General features: G+C 38.1%; 1 protein-coding gene across 6 annotated transcripts in view; it reads right to left on the reverse strand.

Moving 5' to 3' along the window:
* The window catches only part of MBTPS2 (membrane bound transcription factor peptidase, site 2), a 101,059-nt gene that overhangs the window by 43,257 nt on the left and 35,173 nt on the right, over window positions 1-22,629 (reverse strand). For 3 of the 6 annotated variants that reach the window (XM_081793115.1, XM_081793116.1, XM_081793114.1), the window contains exons 10-12: window positions 20,910-20,985; window positions 19,401-19,619; window positions 2,798-2,947 (exon numbers count right to left, since the gene is read on the reverse strand). In XM_081793115.1, the coding sequence (XP_081649241.1) occupies window positions 2,911-2,947; window positions 19,401-19,619; window positions 20,910-20,985 (332 nt within the window). In that variant the 3' untranslated portion in view covers window positions 2,798-2,910. Of the gene's footprint in view, window positions 1-2,797; window positions 2,948-4,235; window positions 4,484-16,721; window positions 19,620-20,909; window positions 20,986-22,629 lie in introns of those variants that run through there. The other 3 variants (XM_081793118.1, XM_081793117.1, XM_081793119.1) reach the window with 3 other exon arrangements.

Genomic DNA, 22,629 nt, shown 5'->3' on the forward strand with positions numbered 1-22,629 from the left:
CAGTGCAGAGCCTGACGCTCAGGGCTTGATCTCATGTCCCGGAGATCATGACCTGAGCCTTAATCAAGAGTTGGATGCTTAACTGCCTGAGCCACCCAGGCGCCCCAACAACAATTTTTATTTATTTATTTTATTTTATTATTAAAACAATTTTTTTAATGTTTATTTTTGAGAGAGCAAGAGGCAGAGTGCAAGTGGGGGAGGGGCAAAGAGAGAGGGAGACTCGGAATTCGAAGCAGGCTCCAGGCTCTGAGGTGTCAGCACAGAGCCCTATGTGGGGCTCGAATTCCCCAAGCTCAAGATCATGACCTGAGAGGAAGTTGGATGCTTAACCAACTGAGCCACCCAGGTGCCCCCACAATTATTTTTTAAAGATGGAGTTCCAGGAAGGAAGGCTCTATCTAAGTTCTATCTACTTGAAAGAAGATATTACAACATAAAAAGAAGGAATTTCTCATATAAAACAAATGATACAGGAGAGCCTGGCTGGCTCAGTCAGTGGAGCATCTGGGTCTTGATCTTAGGGTTGTGAGTTTGAGCCCCATGTTGGGTGTAGAGATTACTTTAAAAAAAACCCCAGGGGCACCTGGGTAGCTCAGTTGGTTAAGCATCTGACTTCAGCTCAGGTAATGATATCACGGTTCATGAGTTTGAGTCCCACATTGGGCTCTGTGCTGACAGCTCAGAGCCTGGAGCCCGCTTTGGATTCTGTGTCTCCCTCTCTTTCTGCCCCCACCCTGCTTGCTCCCTGTCTCCGTTTTTCTCTCAAAAATTAAATAAACATTAAAAAACTTAAAAACACACAAAGAAACAAAAAATGCATACAAGCTTCAACCTATATTTTACAGTTTCTAAGAATCAAGGCTTCCCCTGAGAATCTCTTGAGATGACTTTAAAACAATAATAACCTATTCTTTCCTCTGCAGGGATTATGAAGAATGAGTTTGTGTTACATTTTATTTAATATTTTGATTTTTACTTTTATTTATTTATTTTTAAAGTAAACTCTACCCCCAATGTGCGGCTTGAATTCAGGACCCCAAGATCAAGAGTCACATGGTCTACTGACTAAGCCAGCCAGGCACCCCTGTATTATATTTTAAACATCAAAGTGTTTGTTGTAGACCAGAGTTTTCCAACCCTATTGACATTTTGGGTCAGGATCATTCTTCCTTTTGGGGAGCTGTCCTGTTCATTGTGGGATGTTTAGCAGCATCCTTGGCCTCTACCCACCAGATGCCAGTGGCACCCTGCTCCCTCCCCAGTTGTGACAATCAAAAGTGTCTCCAGACTTTGTGAAATGTTCCCTAGGGGATACAATCTTCCTGATTGAGAACCACTGGTGTGGTACATAGGGTATATTTAATTCTATTTAACAAACTCTTCTATGTCCAGATGGATGACAGACAGAAAAGATGGACAGCTTGGACACTAACATCCTTTAATAGATATTTTCATATTAATTTCATTTGTTCAACTTGATCTAATACATTTTGGGAAAACTGTATGTCTTATCACAACAAATAAATGGAGAAGTAAAATGGACAATTGCTAAGTATAAAGTTTTCCAAATCTATAAATAGAATGTGTGGGTTCCACATAAATTACATAAATCTAAAGTTTCCATAATGTAATTATCTGTGAATGACAATATTTTATCAGCAAATGGCCTTTTCTGTTTTACTAAGTGTAATATAAGGTCAGATATCTGAGTTTTCTATGGCATTACAGAAACAATTTCAAAGCTGCTTTGTTTATGAATTCTATTTTCAATCTTGAAAATTTAAATGGCATTTCAAATAGGACAATTTAAAATTCTCATTACAGGTCTCCTGGGTGGCTCAGTCGGTTAAGAGTCCGACTTTGGCTCACGTCGTGAGTTCGAGCTCTGCATCGGGCTCTGTGTTGACAACTCAGAGCCTAGAGCATGCTTCAAATTCTGTGTGTCCCTCTCTCGCTGCACCTCCCCCATTCATGCTCTATCTCTCTCTCAAAATAAACATTAAAAATTTTTTAATAAAATTCTCATTACAATCAGAATAAATGACACATTTGAATTAAATCCTTAAGAAAAATCTTGAATAATTAAGATTGGCAGTCATCTTTGCTCTAAAAACCTAAACCAATTATTTTTGAATGGTTTTCCAATAATTGTGTCAATAAATTTGGCTAAACCAAAAAATTTTCCTAACATACATTTTCACTGTTATAGTATGTCTTTTCTCAGACATTCTGAACAACAAAACCTGAGACATCACCAGATCAACCCTCAGGGTTCTATGCTGGGAGCCTCCCTTTATATTTATTTATTTATTTATTTACTTATTTATTTTTTAATTTTTTTTAATGTTTATTTATTTTTGAGAGAGAGAGAGAGAGAGAGAGAGAGAGAGAGAGACAGAGCAGAAGCGGGGGAGGAGCAGAGAGAGAGGGAGACACAGAATCTGAAATAGGCTCCAGGCTCTGAGCTGTCAGCACAGAGCCCGACACGGGGCTCGAACTCACAAACCGCGAGATCATGACCTGACCCGAAGCCGGACGCTCAACCTACTGAGCCACCCAGGTGCCCCTGGGAGCCTCCCTTTAACCCAATGTTATAAGGACTTTCTCATATGCTTATGTTCACTAACATGCCTTCTCAATATGTGAGGGAGAATTAGTAAATATTTGGTGTAAAATAGTTTCCTCTGAACTGTATTTAAAATCTTCCTGAATCAGTTAAGATGCTTTCTTTCATCTGTGAATAACAATACCCAACTAAGAGTGGCAGATATAACAGGAAGTTTTATTGTCTTACCTAACAAGTTTAGAGGTAGATGGTCATCCTGAGCTAAACAGTGCTGTCACTGACCCAGGCTCTTTCCATTCCCATATGTTGCCGTTCTCAGCATGTTTGCTTTTCTCTACTGCTTAATGGCTGCAATATGGTCTCCACAGCTCCAATAGCCTATGAAATGACAGAAAGGAAGAGGTGTGAAAGAAAGCTCTATTTTAATATCTTGCTTTCATCAGGATGGAAAATCTTTCTAGAAGCATCTAGAGAGAGTGCTGCTGAAAGGCTGGCTGCAATATGGTGTTCACTGCTCCAATAGCCTATGAAATGACAGGAAGGAAGAGGTGTGAAAGAAAGCTCTACTTGAATATCTTGTTTTCATCAGGATGGAAAATCTTTCCAGAAGCATCTAGAGAGAGTGCTGCTGAAAGGCTCACTGACCAAACCTCGGCCACATGGCCAGCATTACCTGCAAAGAGGGTGGGAGAGGGAGTATCTGGCATTTTTAGCCTCTATTATAGAAGACAGACCTTGCCGGCAGGTAAAAGAGAGGAATGGCTTTTTAGTAGGCCACCAAAAGTGTGTGCCAATTGATATTTTGGGAGAATGTTCCTCAGTCTCAAAACCTGTGATGTCTCATATGTGGATCCTGAGAAACTTAACAGAAGACCAGGGGGGAGGGGAAGGGGGAAAAAGAGTTACAGAGAGGGAAGGAGGCAAACCATAAGAGACTCTTAAATACTAAGAACAAACTGAGGGTGGATGAGGGGTGGGGGAGAGGGGAAAGTGGGTGATGGGCATTGAGGATGGCACCTGTTGGGATGAGCACTGGGTGTTGTATGAAAACCAATTTGACAATAAATTATATATAAAAAAATAAAAAAATAAAAACCTGTGATGTTATCAAAGTTCTACGAGCATTCTAGCTTTATTTTTTTTTAAGTTTTATTTTTGAGAGAGAGCAAGCAAGTGTGCATGTGCGTGAGGGGCAGAGAGAGAAAGAGGGAGACGGAGAATCCCAAGCAGGCTCCATGCTGTCAGCGCAGAACCCGTTGCCAGGCTTGAACTCACGAACTGTGAGATCATGACCTGAGCCGAAATCAAGTGCTGGAGGCTGAACCAACTGAGCCACCCAGGAGCCCCTTTGAGCATTCTAAATAGCTCCCTCTTCTCTACATTTCCCATTTTGATTTGAGAATGAAAAATGAAAAAAAAAATGAGATTTAATAAACCCAATCCAGTATGACAAATATTTTATACTACATAAAACAACCACAAGTAGATTAAGGTTATAAGTAGGTTGCTAAAATAAAAGCCTGCTTGATTTCCCTTTAGTAAGGGAGGTCCTTTAAAATTCTGTATGTTGCCTATTCTCCTCAGAGCTTGCGTATTTGAAAAATGTGCTACTGGGGCTTTTGTAGACACACAGAGGGAAGTCATTTAGTATATTCAACAACTTTACTTTTCAGGTTGCCTCCAATTATTTTATGCCACCACTGTCCAAAGTGTGCTAGAGGTCCTGGCTCAGAAACACTTGGGTGAATCCTTCAGGTTGCCTCTCTTCTGGGAGAGCCCTTTCTTCAAGTAGAGCGAGGCTGGTTGAAGCACAGCCTTTCTTCCTTGGAGCAGCCAGCCTCTGCTTTTCGGACACACTCCTTGAACATTCTGCTTCAGGAGTGGGACTGGTGGCATGTGGTCCAGCAGCATCTCCTGTCAGATAAGATGAAGGTCTTTGAGTTTCTTGGGGCTTCTCCTGACCACATTACATTCTCTCTTGGGCTCTGAAGCCATGTTTGCCCTTGAAGTTCTGCCGCTCCACAGAGGTGGAAGCACGGGTGTGCTAGTGAGAAGGGATTGCAAAGTCTTCCCCTTCTGAAAGTCACTAGTAGGTGGCAGAGCTAAAACCTGGACTCAAAATATTTCTTATTCCATTTCTCCTTGTTTTGTCCTTTAATGTTTATAGGAACTATGTAATAATTAGCATGACAAGTTAAATGCGACTTCACCCTCGGATAACATCAAGAATGGATGATCAATCATCCAAAGAGTTCATTCTTACCATAATGCGATGAGTCACTTTTATTTTTCTCAGGGGAGGAAAAAAACATTACGAAACTCTCACTTACCTCATAATACTAAAAGATTTCTTTCTTTTTTACTTTTATTTTTTAAATATTTTTTTTAAACATTTTTATTTGTTTTTGAGAGATAGAAAGAGGCAGAGCACGAGTGGAGGAGGGGCAGAGAGAGAGGGAGACACAGAATCTGAAGCAGGCTCCAGGCTCTGAGCTGGCAGCACAGAGCCTGATGCAGGGCTCAAACTCACGAACCATGAGATCATGACTTGAGCCGAAGTTGGATGCTTAACGGACTGAGCCACCCAGGCACCCCACCCCCTTCCTCTTTGAAAGAATATTGCATATGTGATTTTTACAGTGAGCAGGGAGCTAACTGTACATGACAAAAACTCATGTTTCTGCCATCCTTCCAACCTAGGGAAACTTCTGGTGTTATATCTGCCCTTCCACTGCAATAATAGAACAATTATGCTCATCCATTTCCTTGTCTCCAGCAGTTGAGAGGAGGCATGAAATTGGAATGGACAATATAAGAGGAGGATCACTTTCTACTTTAGAGTGGCCGGTAGCCGTCCAGTCAAGAGAGCTCAGTGACTACTGTTATGAACTAGGCACTATGAGGGTGGCCATGCCAAGAGTAAGCAGAGTTACAGTCCTCAAGGAGTTTATAAACTGGGAAATGAAATAGGGCACATTAAGTCACAGGTGAATGCCAGGAGCACAGAGTTTTATAAAACTTGGGAAGAACATAGGCTACAATATAGATAAACCTTGAGGACATTAGCCTAAGTTAAATAAGACAGTCACAAAAGGACAAATATGATTCCACTTATATGAGGTACCTAGAATAGTCAAACTCCTAGAGACACAAAGTAAAATGATGGTTTGCAGGGGCTGGGGCACAGGGGGGAATGGGCATTACTGCTTAATGGGGATGGAGCTTCAGTTCTGCAAGATGAAGAGTTCTGTAGATGAACAGTACTGATAATGTGCATGACAATATGAATGTACTTAATGCTGTACAATTAAAATGGTTAAAATGGCAAATTTTATGTCATGTAAATTATGGTATATTTTACTATAATTAAAAAAAAAACACTTGAAGAAAAATGTCAAATTACGGTAAAACAAAGAACGCAAGAGTTAGGACGAAAAGAACCTGGTTCTCATCCTTGCATTTTTACTGACTGACTGTTTGACCCTAGCCAAGTCATTTAAGGCCATTAAATGTCTTAATCTATAAGGCAAAGAAAATGATTGTAAGGTTATTGGGAGAACTGAAAGATGTAATGTATGAAAAAGCCACTTAGTTAAATGTATGGTGCAATACAAAGTAAGTTTTGTCATGGAGGTGATGAGGGAAGGTTTCATAAGGGCAATGTGATTTGAATTGGTCCTGGAAAGGGAAGGAACAACATTTACTGTGTGATTGCTGTGTGATTATTTCAGTTAACATAGCATAGTTTTGAAGGTATTATTCTCAAAAAGAAATTGAGACATAGAGATATAATTTGCCTGAACCCAAAAAGCAGCTCTCTCTCTCAAGTTCCTTATTCCCATTCATAGTTATGTTGGAAAATAAAAAGTGTTGAAATTGGAAATAGAATAAAATAGAAAATGAAAAAGTAGAGATGATAATAAATGCAGAAGCTGCTTCTTTTTTAAAATAATTTTTTTTTATTTTGAAACAATTTCAAGCAAGTTTCAGGAAGAGTACAAAGGAAAAAAAAAAGAGTACAAATTACTCCCTCATGCCCTTTATCCAGATTCAACAATTTCTAATATTTTGCCATACTGGCTTTGCTATCTCTCTCTGTGAACCATCTGAGAGGAAGTTTAAAACATCATGCCACTTTAATCTATCAGAGAGAAAAAAAACTTTTCCTTCTACCCCCTTTTAAAAAATGTTTGTGTATCTATTTTGAAAGAGAGAATGTGCAAGGGGGAGAGAAAGGGAATCCCAAGCTGGCTTCGCACTGTCAGCACAGAGCCCAGGGCGGGGCTCAAACTCAAGAACCGTGATTGTGACCTGAGCAGAAACCAAGAGATTGATGCTGAACCTCAAGAGGTTGATGCTTAACTGACTGAGCCACCCAGGCACCCCTCCTCCTACCCTCTAAGGTTAATGATTTGATGCCTGCAAATGAAACTGACAAAAGACAGATGAGCAAGAGAAAAAAGAGATTTATTTACACATGTGCACAGGAGTTCACAAAGAATTGCGATTCAAGGTAGTTAGAATGTGGGGCTTATCTGCCATCAAATAGGGGATGAGTATGGACAGAGGGTCACTTCTGGCAGAATAAATGACTTCTTAGAAGGACAAGGAAGGGCACTTATGAAAAAACAAATGACTTTTTGGAGAGATGAATAGGCCCTCAGAAAAACTGGTGGAAGATGTGATAGTTTTGTGTCAATGTCTGCTTGAGAAGATGAGGGGTACTTCTGAGGAGGAGGCTGATGACAATTGAATTCCTTTGGGAAGCTTTGCTTTTAGGCAGGTAAGGCATTTTAGGAACTCAAATGCCTTCAGCTCAAAATCATTTTTTAGCCCCAGTGCCTTATTCTGGACCCTTTAAAATTCTATACTTCAGCCCTGTGTTTCCTGAGAACTTAGGTAAACACACAACATTCTCAAATCAGGAAATTCAATGCTATTATCCCAGAGCTGAGCACTCTGTACCTACCTGTTCAAGTGCCTCTGCCAGTATGTCTTACCTAGAAGTGAGGTTGGCTCCATTGTTCCTTGCAGCTATGTGAGGACTCCACCTTACTCCACAAAGATTTCTGGAGTGTCTACTCTCTTCCAAGCACTGTTCTAGACACTTAGGATTCAAGATAACTGTATCTGCATCTGTGTTTCCTCTTCCCCCCTCTTAGAAAGGGCATCCCTCTTGCTGAAGACTACTTACTACTCTACTTGTGCTCTAGATGCCATCTCCTGATGGGTTCTTCCCATCAGCACCAAAAACATACCAATGATTTTCCCACTGCTAAAACAATGACAACAACGATGCTTTCCTCTACATCCTTCACCGAGTCCCATGAGCTTTCTTCCCACGCCTTCCAAATGAAACTTCTTGACTGCATTTTCTGCATTTGCAGTCTCTCCCTGCAGCCACTTCCCCCAACCCCCACCCCCAACCCCACCATTCCTCCACCCACTGCAACCTGGCTCAGCTTTCCCTGATGCACTGGGGCTGCTCTCTCAAGATTGCCTATAAACTCCTGCTAAAGCCCAAGGACATTTGGCAGCCTCTCTCAGTAACATCTCATATTATTGACATGTTCTTGATATATTCTCTTCCCTTTTGTTTCTCTAATACCAAACTCTCATTTGTGGTTTTCTTCCTAATTTTCTAAAGTTCATTGTTTCCTCTTCCTTGTACCTTTTTAAACCTAAATGCCGGTGTTCCTGAGAGCTCTATTCCAGCATACCTCCTTTTTCCTTTTCATTCTTCTATCTTCTCCCCAGACTATCCATTCCCATAGGTTGGATTACATATATGGAGTGCATCAGCTCATACATGATGTCTCCAACTAATTTCTACTGAGTTCTTGACAGTATCCAAGAATCCACTTGAAGTTCTCCCAGGCAGTCAAACTCAAAAGTTCCAAAGTGAACTGCTCCTTTTCTGCTGTTCCCTGGCTGTTAATGGCACTGCCATCATTTAATTGTCCAAGCCAGAAACTGGAAGTCTTCTTGACTCCTTCCTGAACCTAAACTACATGAAACCATCAAATACAGTGGATCCTATTTTTGAGTTTGTCCTCTTCTCTTTTTCAAACCTCTACTGCCAAGATCATCAGCACTTGCCTAAATGACTAAAATAGTCTCTTAACCAATTTCATTGCCACCAGACTTGCCTCCCACCAATCTATGCTTTATCCTCAGTCAAGGTGATCCACTGAAATGCAAATCTGATTATGGCCCTCTCTTACTTGAAACTTTCAATGACTCCCCATTTGCAATTAGGCTAAAGTCCATAACATATTTCTAAGACTTGGCTTCTGATAACTTTCTTAGCTTAATCTCTTGCTACCCCATGCCTGAAACACTTAGTAGTGATTAGCATATATTTTATATTTATTGTTTTATTTTAATGTTAGTTTATTTTTGAAAGAGAGAGACAGGGACAGAGTGTGAGAGGGGGAGGAGCAGGGAGAGAGGGAGACACAGAATCTGAAGCAGGCTCCAAGCTGTGAGCTGTCAGCACAGAGCATGATGCGGGGCTCGAACTCACAAACTGTGAGATCATGACCTGAGCCGAAGTCGGACGCTTAACCGACTGAGCCACCAAGGCGTCCCTATATTTATTTATTTATTTTTAAACAAATGGTATTTTTCCTTACAAAATACAAAAAAGAAAAATTGTCTTGTTTATTGCTGTATCCCCAGAGCCCAGAATAGTGCCAAGAACACAGTAAGTGAGCAATAAATATTTCTTAAATGAATGAAAGAATATATGTATCAGTTCTAGTGACTATAGAATGGGGATAAGCAAGAAAAATGGAAACTTTCTAATTCAATAAGCATCTCTTAGAGTAGCATATTTATAAGAGTCATATTCTAAGATCTAGCAAATTTAAAAACCAACTACAGTGATCTCAGAAGAAAAACATTTTAAATGTGGAAAAAAGCACACTTGTTTAAATTTTACAAGAAACAAAATACAAATTCAGAGTATCCTCATTACCTCTTATCTTCATGATTTTAAATTATGATTAATGCAGTGTTCCAAACTTAATCATTATATAATTAAAACAGATGAAGATAAGATACTTACTTTAAAATCAGGATGTCTATTCCAAAGGTAGTTTTTTTAGCCTTTAAAGACTAATATTAAATAACCTACAGAGAGAAAATTTTAAATTTGAACATCCAAGAAGCAAAGAAGTATTTTCATTAAGAAGTTGATGAAAACAGTATCTTTAAATAATGATATATATTAAGGATAATCTCCAGATGCTAATCTATACTGCTTAGGAATGAGAAACACAATTTCAATAAAAATAAAAACACCTTAGGGGAAAAAATGTTTTAAGGACTCTTTTCAACTAAAGTATGAGATATATTCTCAATTCCCTGTATTACTAAATTGAAAAAGTAAATAATAGTTGCATCCTATACAAATAAGAATGATTTATCAAGTGAGAGATAATTTCACTTATTGTATCTTTTCTCTCCAAAGGATATAAATTTATGTCTCTTCCTCTTGGCATGAAATATCTCTTAAGATTGCCTGGGGCACCTGGGTGGCTCAGTCGGTAAAGCATCTGACTTCAGCTCAGGCCATGATCTCATGGCTCTTGAGTTTGAGCACCACATCGGGCTCTGCATTGAGCTTGGAGCCTACTTTGGATTCTCTCTCTCTCTCTCTCTCTCTCTCTCTCTCTCTCTCTCTCTCCCCCCCCCCCCCCCCGCCTCTCTCCTGCTCGTTCTAGCTCTCTAAAAAAAAAAAAATCTCCTAAGACTAACCATCTCCTTTGAGGGGCACCTGGGTGGCTCAGTGGGTTGAGCCTCCGATTTCGGCTCAGGTCATGATCTCATGGTTTGGTTCATGGGTTCAAGCCCCACATTGGGCTTGCTGCTGTCAGCATGGAGCCCGCTTCAGATTCTCTGTCCCTCTCTGTCTCTGCCTCCTCCCGACTCATGCTCTCTCAAAAATAAACAAAACATTAAAAAGAAAAAAATCTCCTTTGAGATGGATGACTGGCTAAACATTTGGGGATAACAAAACACAAGGTTCTATCCCTATTCGGCACCAACATCAAGACAGAGTGCATGTAAATTAAAGATGACAATGTTTGAAAAACCAAAATCATAAAACTATCATAAAATATTTGTGAATATTTATAAAATCTTTAGAAGCATTTGAAAACATTTCACCAAAGGTGGAAAACATAAGGCAAAGCTTGAGAGATCATGATATATAAAAACATAAAAATAAACATTAGCATTAGACTTAAATGAGGTTTTTTTCTTTTTTTTTTTAATTTTTTAATGTTTATTTATTTTTGAGAGATAGAGACAGAGCATGAGCAGGGAAGGGGCAGAGAGAGAGGCAGACAGAGTTGGAAGCAGGCTCCAGGCTCCGAGCTGTCAGCACAGAGCCCGATGTGAGGCTCGAACTCATGAACCATGAGATCATGACCTGAGCCATAGTCAGATGCTCGACTGACTAAGCTACCCAGGCACCCCTTAAGTGAGGTTTTTAATCAATTAATTAATTAATTTTGAGAAAGAGAGAGCGAGCATGCAAGTAGTGGAGGAGCAGAGAGAGAGGGAGAGAGAGCACTCCAAGCAGGCTCCACACTGTCAGCGTGGAGCCTGATGCGGGGCTCAAACTCACAAACTGCGAGATCACGACCTGAGCCAAAGTCAGAAGCTTAAATGACTGAGCCACCCAGGCGCCCCATTAAATGAGGTTTTAATTTATTCACATGTAAGAAATCAAACAATAGAATGGAGCTTATGATGAAAAGCAGTAAGACAATAATCACTTCCATGAAAAATGGGCAAAAGATGGGGATAAACAAAAACAATACAATGACCAATAAATACATTTTAAAATGTTTAACCTTTTTTCTAATCAAAGAAATGCAAATTAAAATGAGATGCCATTTTCACATATCCAATTAAGAGGAAAAAATGTAAATGCAACAAGGCAGTATGTATATATAAAATGTTCACATTTGAAAGATAGTAATTTTTCCTTTAAGATTTTCTTAAGAGTTTCTAGAATTACCCAAAAAATCTTGGATATGCCAAAAGATTTAGTTATAAGGATATTCCTCACAGCTTTGTTTATAACATTGCAACATTGGAAATAATAGGGGTCGGTTAATTATGGCACATTCAGGGGTTCCTGGCTGGCTCAGTTGGTATAGCATGACTCTTTATCTCAGGGTTGTGAGTTCAAGCTCCAGGTTGGGTGTAGACCTTACTTTAAAAAAAAAAAAAAAAGAAAAGAGAAAATTACGGCATAGTCAATGCTGCAATATTATATATCCATTTCAATGACACTAGAATATTAATAACATTGAAAAATGCTTACATCAAGTTTAAAAAGCAGTTTACCAGTTAATGTATAATATAATCCTATTTTTTTCAATTACAAATTACTTTCATTTAACATGTTTTATATAATAAATGTGTATCTTTTTTTTTAATCTTAGAGAATGCAAGCTGGGGAGGGGCAGAGAGAGGGAGGGAGACAGAGACTCTGAAGCAGGCTCTGCACTGTCAGCATCAAGTCCAACATGGGGCTCAAACCCATGAACCGTGAAATCACGACCTAAGCCATAGTCAGATGCTCAAACGACTGAGCCACCCAGGTGCCCCTTTCTTTATTATTTTATTTTTTTAATTTTTATTAAAAAAATTTTTTTTAATGTTTTTATTTATTTTTGAGACAGAGAGAGACAGAGCATGAGCAGGGGAGGGGCAGAGAGACGGGGAGACACAGAATCTGAAGCAGGCTCCAGGCTCTGAGCTGTCAGTACAGAGCCCAACGCGGGGCTTGAACTCACAGAGCATGAGATTATGACCTGAGCTGAAGTCGGATGCTTAACCGACTGAGCCACCCAGGCGCACCCCCCCTTTCTTTTTTTAGTAAGAAAATTATTTTTCTATAAAGGCCAAGGAAATCACATTAGCTCTCTCCTGCTCCAATTCTATACTCTCCAAGCAAACTCCCGATTACCAACTTGTTTCCCCTAGGTATTTCCATAACAGAAAAGGGGGTGCCCTGGAGTAGAGACATGGACAATCTGTAAATTGCAAAGTGCTACCTCCCGTTGTAGATTTCTGGTGATACATACAGCCTAGGATAAAAGTTAGACGCCATTAAAGGATGGAAACAAATTGAAAGGGAAGAAAACAATAAATAGGAATAAAGTATTAAAGTCAGGAACCTGGAAAAGAAGCTGAGGTATGGTCAGATATGTTTGCAAAGCCTCAGAACAAATATGAGTCTGTAGTAATGAGAAGTGATAAGAAGGTGATGATCACTGCAGGAAAATACGGACAAAGGATGTGGATAAGAAAAATCTACAAAACAACACACATTAAAAAAGAAAGTTTAGCCTCTTTTCTAACTAATGCAAAACAAAATGAACATTAAAAAAACAGCTTATTCTGAAATGCAATATCCCAAACTATGCAGGGGATAGTTTTCTATTGTCTGATGTAGTCCTCAAAGTCCATTCTACCTCAAATTCTCTCATAATGGCTTGTCACAGTGCCTCCTTCTCAGTTAAGATATTGTTTGGGTAAGATCAGATTTAAATGCCTAAGTTACTATCAATGAACATACCCACAAACGCAGGTTATTTTGAATAGTTTCAGTGAGCAAAATCTTTAGCCAACATCTTAAATATGATGAGTTTTGGTTTATTTTGATTGGAGGAAGAAATACTAAAAAGGGTCAAGTCTTGGAAGACACTCTGGACAACCAGAGCTAGTCTGAAGGCAGTGGAAGCCAAGAAGGCATACCAGAAGGAGGCAGGATCTAACACCAGTATGGATGGGGATATGAGGGCAAATTTATGTCATAATTCTGCATTCTGAAAATAAGTAATGTAAGTACATAATATCTTGAGCATGCCAGGTACCATATTAAGAACTTCATGTACACTTCTTTAACAATCTTATAGAAAATACTGTTACAGCTATTTTATAAAATAGTTCATGCTATATAGGAAAGTAAACCTGGATTTCCTACCTCACACCATATATTCTAAAATTTTTTTTTAACATTTATTTATTATTGAGAGACAGAGAGACACAGAGCATGAGCAGGGGAGGGATAGAGAGAGGTAGAATCTGAAGCAGGCTCCAGGCTCTGAGCAATCAGCACAGAGCCTGACGCGGGGCTCGAACTCACAAACTGCGAGATCATGGTCTGAGCAGAAGTCAGTCACCCAACCAACTGAGCCACCCAGGTGCCCTACACTATATATTCTAGAAATCAAAGATCTCATTGTGAAAGTATAACTCTAAAGCAAATAGAAGAAATTGTATAGAATATTACTGTGACTTTGGGAAGGACAGCAGTTTTTCAGTAATACCCACAAAACACAGATAATGAATCAAAAAATTAATGTATTTGACTACATCAAACTAAAGATACTTGTTCGACAACAAAACCTTATAAATAAAATTTATAGGTGGCTGACAGACTGGGAAAAATTATTTGCAACATCTAAAATGGCCAAGAGATGATATTTAGAACATGGGTTGTTCTGTAAACAGTTAGACAGTAAATATTTTAGGATTTCTGGGTGATATGGTCTTTGTTGCAACTGCTAAACTCTGCTGTTGTAGCATGAAAGCAGCCATATACAATATAAACATGAACGAATGTGGTTGTGTTCTAAGAAAACTTTATAACATAGGTGGTAAGCAGGATTTGGCTCGCAGGCTGCAGTTTGTTGACCCCCTAATCTAGAATATACAAAAAATTCTTATGGATCAGCAAGAAAAATTTAGTAAACTCAATGGAAAACTAGGCAAAAGATATCAATAAGCAATTGGCAAAATGAAAAATCTAAATGGCTAAACAAGTATATGGATGTGCAACTTTATTAATCTGAGAAATGCAAATTAAAAGGAAATGCCATTTTGCACCCAACACATTTGTGAGAACATGAAAGTCAGACAATTCAGGTGGAGGAAAGGGCATGGGGAAACATGGAATCCTCATGCCCTGCTGATGAATGTCAGTTCTAGAGAGACATTCTGCAGAGCAATCTAGAAGTGCTAAGTGAACTTAAGTATGTGTTTCCATAATCTGAATAAAGGAAAGCTCTTTGATAAAGGGCAGCAGGCACTTTCTAACAACACAAGAACATTTTCCTTATTTTGTGATTAGATACAACATAATTTTTCTCCTTTCACTACAAACAGATAAAAACACCATCATAGACTGTCACTAGTCTACAGACCAGCTATTATAAACTACTTTCTACCAATGTGTTTTAGACATGAAAAAAATCTTAATATTCTTAGCATTCTAATTATTTTGCAGTTTAGAGCTTCATGTCTTTAAGACAACTGGCTTTATGATACTGATGAATGGAGTGTAAAATTTACATAAATGTAAGATAAAGCAAGACTTCAATTTTGTAGGATAGACAGACAGTTACAGGGTTCTGCTCTTAGACCTTTCTGCGTTCTCCCTCCTCTCAGGTGTCAGGAGCATGTCAGTAGAAAACTGTGAGAAACAGTCAGTTAATAAGAAGGGACAACTATTGAATATCCATCAATCTTTAGCTAAATAAAACTATGATATAAGGATGTTTTTCTCTCTTTTCAATGGAAAACTAAATTAGACAATATAACCTGCTTGGTAATTAGAATTGCAACTTCCTTTAGCCATTTTTTTCCTACCTCCACCCTGAGTAAAATCTATTGTGGCATTAGGTTTTGAAATAGAGGCTTTCCTTTCATTGAATTCATTTGCCATAGTCTGATAAAATATACAATGGATTATTCAAATTATTATGGCCTAAACAGCAAAAGTAGCTTGCAAAAACACTGATTAAAATGGCTTATTGTCTCAAAGAAAATATATCCACATGCTTTACCTTTTTAACTTTTTTAAAGATTTTATTTTTAAGTAATCTCTGCACCCAACGTGGGGCTTGACCTCATGACCCACAACCCGAGATCAAGAGTTACATCCTCCACCGACTAAGCCAGCCAGGTACCCCTCTACATGTTTTACCTTAAAAATAATTTGTGACTCAACTCTACTTCCAGTACTGAAAACCACTTCAGAGTTCAAAAAGCTGTGAAATAAATGAAACATTTTCTTTCTTCTCAGTCTTGTATCACATGTTCATTTGCTTAAAATGTTAGATTGCACTAAAGCATATGTATACTATTGTTTGAGTAGTCATTAAAAGAAAAATAGTTTACAGTGAATTGTACACATTAAACAGGTGAATTTTATGGTATTTAATTGTATCTCAAGCTGCTAAAAAAAAGTGGTTTAGATAATCAGTCATCTAGTCTTGTGGCTCTTAATTATAATAGAATGAAATCAGTGGCAAAAAGGAGTGGAATGAGGCTAGCCAATCAAGAGTTGGGCTAAATTTCCATCCTATTGTATTTGGCCTTTAAGTAATCTCGAAAGAGAACATGTGCATGTGTGTGGGGGGGCAGTTAGAGAGAGAGAGAGAGAGAGAGAGAGAGAGGAGGGAAAGAGGGAAAGGGGAGACAGAGGGAAAGAGAGAGAGAAAGGGGGTGGGAGAGCCTGGCTCTGTGGACAAGGGAGGAAGTACTAGAGCAAAAGGTCAAGATCAATCAAATGTCAGAGTTGAAATACTTTTCCACGAATTCCTAAGAAACATACACTAACTTAGAGAAGACTTCTGTCAGACACTATTGAAAGGAAACATGATAGTCCTCTTTCTTCACCCATAAACAGGCCATTTCCAAAACAATAGAGAGAGCACAGGAATCTTATTTAAAAAAGCCTTCTTGGGGTGCCTGAGTGGCTCAGTTGGTTGAGCGTCCAACTCCGGCTCAGGTCAAGATCTCACGGTTTGTGAGTTCAAGCCCCGTGTCGGGCTCTGTGCTGACAGCTCGGAGCCTGGAGCCTGCTTCAGATTCTGTCTCCTTTTCTCTCTGCCCTTCCCCATTTGTGCTCTGTCTCTCAAAAATAAATAAATGTAAAAAAAAAAAAAAGCCTTCTTTCTGTGGCCTGCAACAACTTTCATATACAGGTTGGTTGAGTGAAAACTGAAGGCTGCTTTTAGAATCAAGAATTTAAGAACAACAAAGATCATACTGTAATGTAAAGGGAACAATTTTGACAGAAAAGAATAGAAGTTTTTGAAAAAAGACAACACATAGATGATGGTAAAACATACAATGCTGGTACACATTTATTCTTTTATTGCTAAACATCAAATGCCAGGAACCATGGTATCTTCAAGTTAAATACTAAGAATGAATTACAGCACAGTCGAAAGATCTGTAGGAAAAAATACCTGTGCACCATTAATTAGTATGTGGATGTTCAATAAATACCATAGGACAGACTGATGACTGAGAGCCATGTATCCATGAAGCGCTTGTTTGAAATTTGCTGTTAGAATAGATGACCATGACCTATAAGGGCGATTATCAAAATGTCAAGTTTAACTGCATGTCTTTTCAAACTGAGATGAAAAAATATATACCTTCTATACAGATTATAGGGGATTAAAAAAAAAAACCTCTTGAAAATGTAAACAATGTAGAGTAGGAACACTGAAAATAAAGTTTTACTGTTGAACAACGTGACAACACAGAAAGAACATTTTCTTCAAATCCTTAAAATAATTCATTTTTCTAATCACTCTACAGAAATCAAAATGGATTGTTTTCATAAAGATGATAATATCTTTATGGGACACAAAGACCTTCCAAGTTATTTTTTATGTTAACATATATATACAGTATTCAATAATACTATTTGTAGCTTAAATAGAAACATGCTTTTCTAATCCAGAAGTAACACTATTCATCATCCATTCAACCACATTTATTAAGTATTTATGATGTCTCATGCACTGTCCCAGGGATGCAAAGATGATTATGACATGGTCCTTACTCCAGAAGTGCCCACAGTCAAGCTGGACACAGATAACGTTTCCTTTCTTGCATGATAAGGTCATTTCTATACAAATGCGATGGATCTGCTCAATATCCTAATAAGGGTGGTTCCCAAATCCTGACCCTAGAGAGCAACAGACCACAATGTTCAAATTCTACAAGAAAATTAGTATTTTTTTCCCCAGAAAAAGAAGTTAAGGGGTAGGATTTCCTCTATTAAGATTTTTTTCTCAGTTTCAAAAAACTGAGCTGCACATATACATGTTGATTAGTAAATTGCTTAGTTTATGTAATCAAATTAATTATACAAGTATTTCATGGCATTTCCCAGGCTCTACTACCTAAACAGGTCTGAGCTCACTCTGCTAACAGTCTTTGATCCCAAATGACTATCTACCGAAGAACACAACAAAAGCTTTTTTTTTCTGGGATAAACGAATAATGTGTACGGTTTTAATAGCGGTAATAACTGATGACCTCAAGTCATTAATAACATCTTAACATACTCCATATATAATTTCTATTTAAGAAGGCAGGCAAACTTGTAATACAGTCTAAAGAGTTTCTTAAAAATGATTAAAAAGTTTTAGTGCCTGAAGAGCAACTCAATGATGGGAAAAAGGTGAACACCATGGAATATCTCACTTAGTGAAGAAGTTGGGTACATGGGTGTTAATGTTCTTGAGTGCACGAGAGAAGCACTTATTTTTCATCAAAGAATTGCATGCTCATACACTTAGAAGACCAATAGCTTCACAGTGGCCTGTTGACTTTCTGGATCTTCCAGGGCTGCATCTCCAGTGCAAAAGACCTTGAACTACTCAGGGCACTTTTGGGCTCAAGAGTCAGTTCCCAGCCTCTGGCAAGTCCACATCTGTACTCCCGTGTAGCCATTCTCACTGTACTACCAAGTCTTCCGTGGACCCATAGAGGTAGCTTAGAGGAAAGATGGAAAGCAAGGCCTGGGCATTTAATTACTTAATATAGAGAAACATGGAAGCTGCTGGTGAGGACAAACTATGGTTGAGAGCTTAAGGTAGGTGCTTCTTGAAGACAGGAACCCGGGACCTAGGCCCCAGATAACCCCAGCAGCACAAGAGAAAATGTCTACCCTGGAAGGGTTTCGAGCTTCAAAGCTTTGTAGAGAATGGTAACCAGGACTGTAGCAGATCTGTCTTGTGATCTGTTAGAAGACCAGGCTCAGTTCTGAGGTTCAACTTTAACTTCCTCAGCTCACAGGCTGCAAGTGAAAGACACTTCTTGCAGCTCACTCTAAATGTTAAGGCTAGTGCTGCTTTATGAGGGCATGGGGACACATCAAAGAGACAATTCCTGTGGGGCAAAACATGCATCATGGTATTGTAGGCCCTACTTCCTACTTTTTTCACTTATTTGGCATCATTTGACAAAAATTTCTCCTTTCATGTCAGCAGATACTTTTATAGAATTTTATTAACTGCAATCAGACCTCAGTTGTCAGAGTACAAAATAATACACCATTAAATCTTAAAATTCTTTTCAAACAAGACAAAGGACAAGAGATACAGGCCAAGAAAATGCTCACCCTTCCACTTGGCCAGATTCTGGTCTTCTTCAAATCTGGATTCATGATGTTTTTTCAAAAAGTTTGCCCCAATTAATTCCACCTAATTCTGTTCTCCTTTACACTACTGCAACATGATCCGGAGTTGCACAAAATGGTTTAACATGAATTTTCACTTGTTTAGCAATTGTTCCACAAGCATCTGAAATTTGTTAAGTTCAATCTTTAGAATCAGAATGTAGTCAGAGACTATGCCTTTCATTTCTTCTGTTTATCCTCCATCCCAGAGTTTGGATATTCTGATACACGAGCTTAAAGTTGTTAGTTAAAATGTAATTTTAAGGAAACTCTTTATATTTCATACCAAGGATCATTCTGCCAGATGAATGCAAATATTACCGTGCTGTAACCATCCAGAGTCCCAGGGTCACGTTGGCAGCCAAAAGTATACTGCCACCAAGCAAGATGAAAAATCCTATCAGATCTTTGACATCATTGTCTCCAATCACTGAGGTAAGGGTGGCATCTAGGAAAGAGTTTAAAATCCACTGACCATCCAAAGCAAAGCAGGGCACTGCATTAACAATAGCCAGAGCTCCTGAGAGGGAAATCAGGTACCTGGGTAAAATCAGTTAAGGATCTGACTGTGAGGTCTGAGAAGAAACCACATTTCTGGTAGTCAGAAGAGAATGTTTTACTAGGGCTGGATTTGAGATTATAGCTGCTTTCTTTAAATCTCTGCCCACAAGTATAGGACATTCCTTCTTAGATCTCTACCATTTAAAATACATTATTCATATTATTTCAAAGCTCAAAAATCTTGGCTAGAAAAATAAAGGCCAACCATTTGTAAACTAAGACAATCTATAACAAACTCCAAGGAAGATTGAGTCTTTGTAATACTTTAATGACACAACAAGAGAAAGGAGTGTGGAAGCAATTAGCAATAAGGGAAAAATTACTTTTTGATCCCTACAAAGTATTACCTTATCTTAGGGAACATAAGGATTTTGGCCCCTTCAACTCTATTTTACTATTATCTATAACTAGTGTACACTATAAGTAGTAGAAATATTAACTGTAACACAAATATAACTGTATTTTACTGCCATCTAAAAGCTTATATATGTCATAAATCTCTGAGACAAAGCTGCAATCTACAAGGTACTATCTTAATTGTACATATTTTTTACTAACTGTTCATTTGTTTTCCCTTTCATGTTTTCACAAATTATTGAGGAAGGAAATGAAAATGATTTAAAAGTGACAAAAATATGTATTGTGCACCTGAAACTGATATAATATCATACGTTTACTATACTGGAATTTAAAAAAATCCATTTTTAGTAATAAAATCTAGAGGGTAAAAAAGAAAAAACAATGACAAAAATAAAGAACCCTTCCAAAGTGTGCAAATTCTTCATAATAACAAATTTAAAAAAATGTCAAGTTTTATATTCCAACATAATATGCTAAAGAACACGTGAGATTTTATCCTCTGAATTGCTATTTTAGTAGTGGAAACCAGTTTGATCTCCCTTATGCATTCTTCCACTTAGTCCAAGGTAACAGGTTCACAAGGGGCAGAGTATATCACCTCACTGGCATTTTGAGCTTTCATTCTTTATAAACTTACTAAAAGGTCTTAGATCTGTAAATTCTACTCTCAAATTACATTCTGGGTTCCCTCCCTTCCATATCTTAACTTTTCTCCTTCCCTGAGCAATCTCTTTCCTCTGACTTCTTCCTTCCTATATACAATCTGATCTTTTTCAACGTTAAAGTCTCTTTTTCAGTTGTTAGCAATCAATGGACACTTGTAAGGTCTATGCATGCTCTATTCAAGGTAAGCCTAATCACATTCCAAGGAACACCTTTTAAAAACATTCTTTACACCAGAAAGGATACTTGACAAATGTCTCCACAACCACAGGCAGATCTATGCTTAGAAAGTTGAAGCGTGGGATAAAACTGGTGATGCTCACTGAAAAAGAAAAACAAGGAATAATGAATATTGTTCATATAGAGAAGCAACAGCATTATAAATGTTTCCATGTGGTCAACAATTGGGCTAGTCATTAAACTGGTTGAGAAAGCTCTTCCCAAACATAAGCAGGCAGCCTATATGCCCCACATATAAAAACAATTATTCTAGAACATCTAATAAATATAGTGGAATACAGAAATTCATGTCTCAGTATGTACTTATATTTGGAGGTAAGAATAATATAAAACTGACTATATACCAAGCATGACTACCAAATAAAGAGACTGACTTAAAAACTATGGCAGAATTTATGAAGAGTCCTTATCCTTCAAAGAGGCATAACCTGAAAATCACATTTACTCTATTATGCCACTTAACTTCTTTCTGGTCTTGGTTTTCTCTTACTAAATCATTACTAAAACAAGGATTATGACTAGGGGAAATTTTTGGTCTCTTCCACTCTGTGCATTCCGTAATCCTGTTTTTGCTCAAAACATTTACAAACTTCTCTGTAATTAGGTAGAACATATAGTACATATTTCTGAATTACATGGTACATAGTTCTGAATTATTCTAAAAGGGAACTTCCTTTCCATTTGTTGAGGATATATTTAATATTTGCATTCTAGGGATGCCTGGGTGGCTCAGTCGGTTGAGCGTCTGACTTCGGCTCAGGTCATGATCTCACAGCACATGGGTCTGAGCCCCAAGTCGGGCTCTGTGCTGACAGCTCAGAGCCTGGAACCTGCTTCCGATTCTATGTCCCCTCTCTAACTGCCCCTACCCTGCTCCTACTCTGTCTCTCTCTCTCAAAAAGAAATAAAACATTAAAAAAATTAATATTTGCATTCTAGAGTCACTTAGTGACTTGCATTCTAAAGTCTTATTTATCATAAATAAGAAGAATGATAAATAAGAAGAATGACCCAGGTTACAGGCTATGACTATGAAACAATGAGACAGCCTTTTAAAGAGTAATATAAAACCCCCATGTCCATCAACTGATGAATGAATAAAGAGAATGTGATATGTCCATTAAACAGAATATTATTTTGCCATAAAAAGGAATGACCTACTGAGACATGCTACGACATGGATGAACCTTGGAGACATTACGCTAAGTGAAAGAAGTCAGTCACAAAATATCCTACTTATATGAAATGTGCAGACTAGGCAAACTTATAGAAACAGAAAGTAGATTAGTCGTTGCCAAGGACTGGGGGTGGGGAGAAATGAGAAGTGACTGATAGTGAATACACGGTTTCTTTTTGGGGTGATGAAGATATTCTAGAATTAGATTGTGGTAATGGTTGCACAACTCTGAACATATTAAAAAACCTTCAATTGTATGCTTTAAAAGGCTCAAATACATGGCATGTGAATTATATTTCCACAAAACCATTATAAAAAAAGGAACTTAAAAAAAATCTTGTACAACAAAATTAGACTATATGATCTTCAGCAATATGAAGAAGCTATCTATTTAGTCCCAATAATGTAGCCACTGTTAAAACAATTATGCCAGCCCAGTTCTGAAAATTATATTCAAGGGCACCTGGGTACCTCAGTCAGTTAAGCATATGACTTTGGCTCAGGACATGATCTCATGGTTCATGAGTTTGAGCCCCACATTGGGATCTG

This window comes from Panthera onca, chromosome X (assembly GCF_046562875.1).
Source record: "Panthera onca isolate mPanOnc1 chromosome X, mPanOnc1 haplotype 2, whole genome shotgun sequence".
Taxonomy (NCBI): Eukaryota; Metazoa; Chordata; class Mammalia; order Carnivora; family Felidae; genus Panthera; species Panthera onca.